The sequence below is a fragment of the Terrapene carolina genome, unplaced genomic scaffold (genome assembly GCF_002925995.2).
Source record: "Terrapene carolina triunguis isolate 2854851 unplaced genomic scaffold, T_m_triunguis-2.0 Scaffold193, whole genome shotgun sequence".
In the NCBI taxonomy this organism is placed as follows: Eukaryota; Metazoa; Chordata; order Testudines; family Emydidae; genus Terrapene; species Terrapene triunguis.
Genome location: NW_020664544.1, coordinates 9,384,390 through 9,393,528, shown reverse-complemented (window position 1 = coordinate 9,393,528; position 9,139 = coordinate 9,384,390). Strand labels below are relative to the sequence as shown.

Here is a 9,139-nt window from a genome sequence, read left to right as displayed (position 1 = left end):
GGGCAGCTGAACTGCCGCCGAACGTGGTTTAGATGGTAGTATGGCTAACGACAAGCCACACTGCACAGATTTAGCTGCACCCGGTGTCAGCAGTAGTCCATTTGGTAATGTAGACAAGCTGTATAGGGATTGCAGCTCAGCACCTCTGGTCAGATTCTGAGCTCTCAATTACACCACTGTAAAACTAGACTTTAAGCAGAAAGGAGGCGTGAGATGGATTAAATGTTTTTCCTTCTAGCTTTCTTCTTCATCACCTTAGTAATTACTGTATGTGACTCCAAAGAAGCTGAACTGTTTTACACCAGCTGAGGATCTTGCCCATAGTTCCCAATCCCGCTAATATTCACAAATTTGGGTAACTTTACTCACCTGCAGTTAAACTAATTTACATGAATGGGACTACTCACGTGCAAAAGCACCCACAAAAATGGGCCCTTATTATGAATTTTTTTACTTTAACTGGTTTTTATTTTTTCTAAAGAAAAAAATCGTCTATTAACGTAATTATTGATTTATTGTATTTTCAGAGCCTGCAACAGTAGTTGCATGTTCCAGTAGTCAGAGATAAAATGCCCAACTGGAGTTTAGAATTTCAAAATCCAGGGGATGGGCATAAGCTTTCCCATCCTGGTAATGTGTCTTAGGGACTGCCATAAAATTCTTCAGGCCTCGATCATCTCCTGCAGTAAAACCCACAAGATGGGTCTCTATGGGAGAAAATCTCGATGAGGATTCACCTCCTGGAGTTCTCCTGTTCTGTCTGGGGCTGGAGGTTGCCTCATGGAATGAGCTGTGGGGCCAACCCCCAAACTGAGGCGATCCCCAGAAAGTGGGCCTCTGCTCCAACTCTGGCCCCTCTTAACTGCACCCTGCAGTTCCCAGCACTGCAATTCTAATGGAGCTGCATAGCCTGGGACCTCAGCCCCATCACATGCAGTCCACAGGACCTGCCAAGGGTTATTGAGGCTTCATCAAAAAGATAATATAGCCCATCTATGTTCTCTTTTCTGCCTAAGGTCTGTGGGGCCAGAGTAGGGGGAAGGCAGTGTAATTGTCTGCCCCTTCTCCTTGTGTGGACCCCAGACCAACAGAATAGCCTCCGTGGGTCCCCAAGGAGTGGGGTGCTCCATGGGGCCACATGCACCCTGTGGGCAGGAGGAGACCCCTCCATGTAAATCAAAGAGAAATTAGTCATTTACAGATCTGATCATTGCCTGAAAGGAAAGCTACAGCAAATCTGTATTGATTAGTTCAAAGTTGTGTGAAATCCTGAGTGCTCCAGGCTGATTACACAGCATCTAACTCTGTGAAGCATTCAGTCTCCATCCTCGTGTTCCACTATTCAGGAAATGCTGCAAAATGCCATTTATTACCAACATAGCAATAGACCAAATGGATGGATAAGTGTTCTAGTTGCTGTCTGTGGATATAACTAATGGTTCCATGTCTTACTACATCAGTCTTTTCCTCTGGTTCAAGTCAGGATTGTGACTTTTTCCTTCCCTCATCCTTCTCCCCACAGGTGCTGGAACAATTTATATAGTGGGGGTGCTAAGAACCATATAACCAAACTGTAAACCCTGTATATAATGGAAACCACTTCAAGCCAGGGGGTGTGGCAGCACTCCTAGTTCCAGCACCTATTCTCTTCCCCACAAAAAGAAAAGAACTTGTGTATTTCTTGTTCTTTAAAAATTAGTGTACGCTAATGTTAAGGGGGTGAATAAAATTATTTTACTGAAAGTTTGTCCCACTCAAGCTGGAGACGATACACTAATAGGTTTGTCATCACATACAGTAAATCAGTAAATTTACAAGAATGCTATAGAAGATTCCAGTGTGAGCTGTATATATGATGATTTAACTTTACTGTACAAACCCAAGCTCTAATCAGGAGAAACCTCTGAATCACAGAATGAAAATGTAGTATGGGTCCAGAGTACACAATAAAGCAACCACATGCATTTCTGTAACTTCTGATTTGTAAAGGTTACAGAAGGCCAGTCAAAAACACATACTGCCTGCTAGTCATCTGTTTTCTGTTATGGTGAGCAGTTTTAGGATATAATCAATAGAAATGGCATTTTTTTTCACTACTAGCTGCTTTGTTCCATGTTATTTTAAAGTAATTATCAATTGGTGTTTCCACTTCTAAAGACAGTAATAGAGCCCGTGAAAAGGATCGTGTGACATGTACACACTTGTTTTAGTTTGGTGTAAAGCAAGACCCCCAAAAAAAGGATATAAAACACATGGAGAAGGGTATTCAATATAAAAGCCTCTTTGCCAAATTCCAAATTCATTGGACAATCTGGTAAGCACTCTTCTATCCATTGTTCCCCGACTCTGAATCTGTAAAGCGGAGAGAAAAAGAGACTACTTAGAATTCCTCCCTTCGTAGAGGGGAATAATATTCAGTGAATGCAGCAACCTAAAAATTATTCTTTTAAACGCATACAGCAAAGCACAAGCAGGAATAACTAGGCAAACTCTCATTGCCGCTTCTCAGCACTACCAGGAGTTCAATTTTGCTGTTGGACATGCCGAGGCAGCTCCCTCTGAAGTCAAATGGAGTTATGCATGCCTATCTGAGGGCAGAGTTGGGCCCCCAAAGTGCAAAATGGGCACATTGCTTGACAATGCCTTGGGACTTACACAGTTTGAATTACTGTGGGAAAACATGGTCTTGTGGCAACAGAAAAGGATGTGCTATTCCCAAATGTTTCACAGGAAGCCTGTAGTGCCTTGGGGAGGTCATTTAACCTCTGTGCCTCAGTTTCCTTATCTGTACAATAGGGATGCTAATGCATAACTCACAGAAGTGCTGCGAAACCTCATTTGTTAAAATTTGTAAAACATTTTGAGGTCATTGGGTTGACGCTGTTAAAGAAGGACAAAGTATGGACAAAGTATTATTTTCCTAAATGGCCTTATTTATTACTTCTCAGAAGTACAAATGCAAGTGTGGTTTCCTAACGATCATGTGACTGGCAAACCCACAGATTCTGAGATATAAGTCCACTCTATTATATTAGTAGTGTTTGGCTGAATATTCTGAGCCCACTGTTTATGAAAAGGGGGTAGGCATGCAGTGGAACAGGAAAAAAGGGCTGTTTCATTGTGGGAAGGAATGCTAAAAAACCAAATTCTGCTATTACATTGGTTTAATATCATTGGAGTTAGCCTAGTCTAAATTATACTTTGGTCCTTGTTTATAATTTTTGTAAAAACTGTGGCATATTCCAAAAATAAATATAGAAACTGCTCCCATCTACTGGTATTTGAATGGTTCATTTGAAGTTCAGGCTTCAGCAGAGAAAGGCTCCATAGCTGAGCTGCTTATGAGGCAGTAACCACTCACGCTAACACAGGTAACACCTGCTGAGCAGGTTATGTATGTATAAACAAGCATCATTGTTTTCCTTTCTTGGAGCTTAAGCCAGATCAATAGTAATTAGTGTGTGCTCTGGTGGGCTGCACCAGCAAATGACAACATTAAAGCCTCTCCATGGGTTGTTATTCTGCAAGAAAACAAACCTACTGCAAGATGCCTGCTAAAATGTTCAGTAGCCTTACAACTGGTACTTGCTTCTTTAAAACTCTGGTGCTTAGAGTCAGGTATCCAAAAGACAAATGTATTTGTTCTGAATACACAAGCTACTGACCCATACAACAACAAGGGTTTAAAACTGACCTTTTAGATGTCTACATGATGCTAATGGTGGACAGCAAGTGACCATCTAGATTAGGTTCACTTGTTGAGCATAGTGGAGAGAGTGGTCTATTAGGGTACGTCTATACTTACCTCCGGGTCTGGCGGTAAGCAATCGATCTTCTGGGATCGATTTATCGCGTCTTGTCTAGACGTGATAAATCTATCCCGGAAGTGCTTGCCGTCGACGCCGGTACTCCTGCTCCGCGAGAGGAGTACACGGAGTCGACGGGGGAGCCTGCCTGCCGCGTGTGGACCCGCGGTAAGTTCGAACTAAGATACTTCGACTTCAGCTACGTTATTCACGTAGCTGAAGTTGCGTATCTTAGTTCGAAGTAGGGGGTTAGTGTGGACCAGCCCTTAGAAAGCTGCTAAATAATAAATGAGAATTGATGTCTATTTGCAATGACTTAGTCAACTGGAGACACAATGTAGTCTCATGGTCAAAGCAAAGGATTGTGAAATATGGAATCATTTTAAAAACAGGAGAATACCTATAAGACTACATGGAAAAATGTAAGGTTAAGCTTCTCTGTGTTCTGACATGCCCCACTATTAACTGTGACTCTACAAGGGAAGGAGGTGCTCAGCATGGACAGGGTTTTAGATTAATCACTGGCTGCTTTATCCCAGACAAAATGTAATGGGGATCTCTCAGGTGGAGCTGGCAGGGGAAGCTGAGATATCTGTCACAGTTTGACAATTAAGCAAATATGCTCCTCTGGGTTGGCTCTACATAAGCAATGAGCTGCTGGACTAGCAGCATATGTGAGATGAGGAAAAACGTGGAAGTCTAGTGGCAAGACAGAAAGGACTGGAAAACACTGAGCATTGAGCCATCAATCTTCAGGATTCATGGTATGTCGCCAATTTAATTAAAAGATGACTGTAAGCCTGTACTGTAGCTATTTTATATTCCAAGGACTTATAGATGGACCAGCCTAACTAAGGAGTTGGTATTTTGCTATAGTTTAGACTATTACATTCTAACTACTGGTTCAGTTAATGACGTTTAGGGGCAATAAGTGCATATGCAAAATGCAGGTTTTGCTTAGAACCAGGAATTTCTGACTGCTGAAGCCAATGCCCCAAGAAAATAGGCTCTAGGTATATTCACTGCAGGGCATGCATAGGGGAAATTGGGTGTAATTAACCTAACTAGAAACTAGGTGTCACTATAGCATGACACGATAAAACTGAAACAGTGCTGCTTTGGCAAAAACACCAAGAGATTGAATCAAGTCTGCTAGCGTCTAACCTGATGCCTACTAAGAGAGATTGGCTGTGAGCACACGTGCCATACACTATAGGTACAAGACCTGGAGTCTGCCTGTGGGTGGAATAACAAGCTGGGCAGTCAATGTTCTTCCCAGATGTTACTAGTTTTGCATCCTCATTTATATCGTGTTTATAATATTTGATATTTTTCTCTGTAGCTGATGTGTCTGAAATGGATTCAGAGTAATGACCCTTATGCACTAACAGTACAGTTATGTTTGGGGAGAAGAGAGGATGTTTTCATATATCACAATTATAACTGATAAACTGGCACTGCAAGACCATGGATAAATTTGTTGGTTGTTCTAGCAGTAGTAAAACATGTATTTAAAATATTTATTCTCGTTTGTTACCTTCTGGTTTCTCTTTAGCGATACCACTGTAAACAAGGAATCAGAACAGGTGAAAGTAGAAATGGCTTTAGCCACAAGATGGCAATGGCATGTCTTGGGGGAATGTTAACATTCTAAGGATTAACAAATCATTTGCCACAAAGTTTTTTCTCCACTTTATTTCTGTTTCACTCTACTTCTGAGATGAAGAGACAAAAGTCCTTCCTGTTGACAGAGGCATAAGACTCCCTATATACTGTAGTGTAACTTGGCAAGAATTTGCCCTCAGAACTGATGGGTTAATCTCTTCCTGTATGAGAAAGTAACCATTAGCCAGACAACTGCTCTAAATCTAAAGCTTGCTTTGTTTAAATGCTCTTTGCAACTCACAGCTGTAGGACAGAAAAGTCTTTGTGATATATGATATTATATAACATGGAGGTCAACCCCAAGGATGAAGCTAGAAACTTTACTGGAAGGAGGTTTTAAAACCAAACTGCAAAGCAAAATTGAAAACTGAGGGCTTGTCTACATGGTAGGGTAATGCACTCTACAGGGTGTTATTTCTGAACAGGGCCGGCTCCAGGTTTTCTGCCGCCCCAAGCGGGGGGGGGGGAAGCCGCAGCAGCGCAATCGCTCCGTTCTTTGGCAGCAGGTCCTTCGCTCCAAGAGGGACTGAGGGACCCGCTGCCAAATTGCCACCGAAGACCCAGACGTGCCGCCCCAATAGCAGCCGGAGTGCCGCCCTTTGGTATTGGCCGCCCCAAGCACCTGCTTCTTTAGCTGGTGCCTGGAGCCGACCCTGTTTCTGAAGCACAGTGATGCATTGCGTTGTAACTGGTCCACGTAGACCGGGGTAGTCAATTTATTTTTTGTCAAGATCCAAATTTCTTGGTCAAGGTCCAGACTTCAGAGAAACATTTTTCAGACCTCAATAACAATCATGATGATAAGTAAATAAAAGATTTTGCGGTCTGTTCTAAAGCACCTGGCAGTCCGAATTTGGCCCGCAATCCGCCTAGTCACTACCTGTGATGTAGACCTTCTAGTGTGCTTTAATGGAATGCGGTTTGAAACAGAACTTTGTTAAAGGGCACTAGGGAACCTTTAGTGTGCGCTAAAGCTCACTGTCTAAAAGACAATGGCATGACATAGTCTTAGATTTTTAATCTGAAACACTAAAAAGAACATAGTAAATTTTCTCAGCAGACCAGACTATGGAGCCCCTACTCATGTTGGTGAGCATTTACGCAGGTGACTTCAATGGGACTATTTGCATGAATAAATGCTCACTAGATTTAAGTAAGAGCTCCACATTCTAGCCCAGAGAGTTTAAGATTCTTCTGTAAGTGAAACCAAAATATTTTCTTACAGCTTGTGATTAGTCCCGTAAAAATAATCTCACTATTTGCCTTGTTTTATGTGTGGCAAAGTCTCACTTTTAGTGTTTCTTTCTAAGCCTGCATGGACAACTAAAATTTTCTGATCAATCCAAAGGAGAAAAGCCAAATGTCAGCACTCAAAAACAATGGATAAAACAAAAAGCCTTATTAAATGGATGAAGTCTTCAACGAATGAGTAACCAATCGTCCTTCTGGGTGTTCTAAAAATAGCTCATAAATGCAGCATAAAATCTTATTGTAGATCACACACACACACACACACACACACACACACACCCCCGAATGGAAGTTTTCTGCCAAAACATTAGCTTTTCCTTCATTTTCTCTCCTTATTGCTTTTGTAAAGACCTTCAATTAAAAATTCGTATACATTGGTGTGATACAAATCTTCCTGACTATTTTGTGCAACTTGAAATTCCAGAAATCATTTTTTCTGGTTTGTTAACTTCTACATCTGTATGGGTCTTAGTACTTCCTGCCACTATCTGAGGGTTAGCATGTTTAATGAGAACTAATAAGCAAGAATCTCTGAGAAGTGATTCTGAACTCCAAAAACCTACTTTCATTTTCCTCTGCTCTAGGCTGTCTTGAGAGCTATGAGAAAGGAGACAAGGATTAATAAAAATTCTCCACATTAACACTGATCAGACATACAATTTAATATACCTAGAGACTGCTATGGAAATGTCTTGAAAACACTTTAAGAAGGCATGGAAATTGTTAAAAAGCATGATAAGTGAGGAAATCACAGCACAGTTAACACTTAAGATACAAAAAATGAAGGATTATTCTTAATGTTACAATGACTTGTTATAGAATCATAGAATGTCAGGGTTGGAAGAGACCTCAGGAGGTCATCTAGTCCAATCTCCTGCTTCCCTGTGACTGTTATAAACCATCACAACCTCTGCCTGGTTTGTTATTAGACATAGCTAAAGACTTGTTTCTTTGAAGCAGTTCATCCCAGGATCAGCATTTGAGTTTGTCAGTATTGATAATATTAATAAGATATAAGGTTGCAACTTAGTTTGGGACTTTTTTTTTTGTATCAATGTTATTTTTCTTCATGTAGGAAACTTTGGATTTTTTACATTAGCATTCCTTATGTTGTAAGAAGCAGTGAGGACAGAACCAAACCAAGCAGTGACACATCATGTTACTACATAGGGTTACAAGTCTGTAACCCTACAAGTTGGTTTTGATAACTTTCACCTCCAGGACTAATCGGAAGTGAAAAGATTTTAAAAGAGGTAAAGAGGCAAAGCCTTAGCCTGTTACTGTGACAACCTGCATGGTTATTTCAGCAGGGGAGCTTTTGTTACTTCGTGGCAAGATGTCACCTGAAGCAGAGGAGCACGGGGGAACAGTCCGACCTGTACCTCATGGTGGTGGAGGGGCCGTAACATCTGAAGTAGGGGATTGCTCGCTGGAGCTATGCCATCGGTGATGAAGGCTTGTCTGAAATATTGCCTTGGGCATTATGCGAGGTGGACAGATCCAACGTGAACCCTGAAAATAATGGCTAACACAGGCGGCGAAGATACAGGGCAGCAGCTGCACCTAGCTACCCGAGGTGAAGGAGATCGCTGAGAAAGACTCAACGGCTGTTGTTGCACAGCGTGAAGCCAGTACTGGTAGACCAGGAAAAGGGTTGCGTTACTGCGCCTCCGTCTCATCCCAGTGGGACGAGGTATTTCCCAAGATAATCATTCGCTCTTGTTTTTTTTTTTTTTTTTACCATGAATAACCTAGTACTAAGCACCAGGGTTAAAGCCCCTGCCTTACTTTCAGCTGTAGATGCCTTGTCGGTGCTGTCTCCCCTCGGTGCAAACATGACGTGTTTGTGCCAAAGCCCCCCTGGGGACACGTGTCCTCTGTCGGCAGGCATGTCTGCAGTACATTGTGACAATGCATCCAATTGTATCTAGGATCGCCAACAGTCCACCAAAATTGCAACTTTGAATGTTGCAACTCTTCACAGGCATGGTCATCAGGTCGCTGTCTCACACGAAATGGACCGTCTTGGTATATCAATCGCAGGACTAACAGAAGCAAGGCTGATAGATCATGGACGTCACGAGGTGGAAGATTCTTTACTTCTGTATTTTAGCGGCCCCAACCATCTATATGGGGTAGCACTACTACTGCGAGGTGAGGCCGAGTCCTTCCTGACAACCTGGACACCTGTGTCTCCTCGTTTACTTACTGCGCGTCTTAAACAGCGGCACCGTTACCTCACTGTCACAGTAGTCTATGCGCCAACAGAGGAATCTGTTGACTCAGTTAAAGATCATTTCTACGATCATTTGGAACATCTAGTATGCACAGTCCCTCCAAATGATAATCTCGTGATCCTGGGTGACCTAAATGCAGTTACTGGCTCCCTGCAAACTGGGTTTGAACAGTTGATTGGT

General features: G+C 42.1%; 1 protein-coding gene across 1 annotated transcript in view; it reads right to left on the bottom strand.

The window, feature by feature from the left end:
• Positions 1–1,661: 1,661 nt before the first annotated feature.
• MARCHF10 (membrane associated ring-CH-type finger 10) overlaps positions 1,662–9,139 on the bottom strand; it is a 156,030-nt gene continuing 148,552 nt past the window's right edge. Inside the window, exons 10-11 of the mRNA XM_029912232.1 lie at positions 7,286–7,319; positions 1,662–2,352 (exon numbers count right to left, since the gene is read on the bottom strand). Coding sequence (XP_029768092.1) covers positions 2,327–2,352; positions 7,286–7,319 — 60 coding nt within the window. The 3' untranslated portion in view covers positions 1,662–2,326. The remainder of the gene's footprint in view (positions 2,353–7,285; positions 7,320–9,139) is intronic.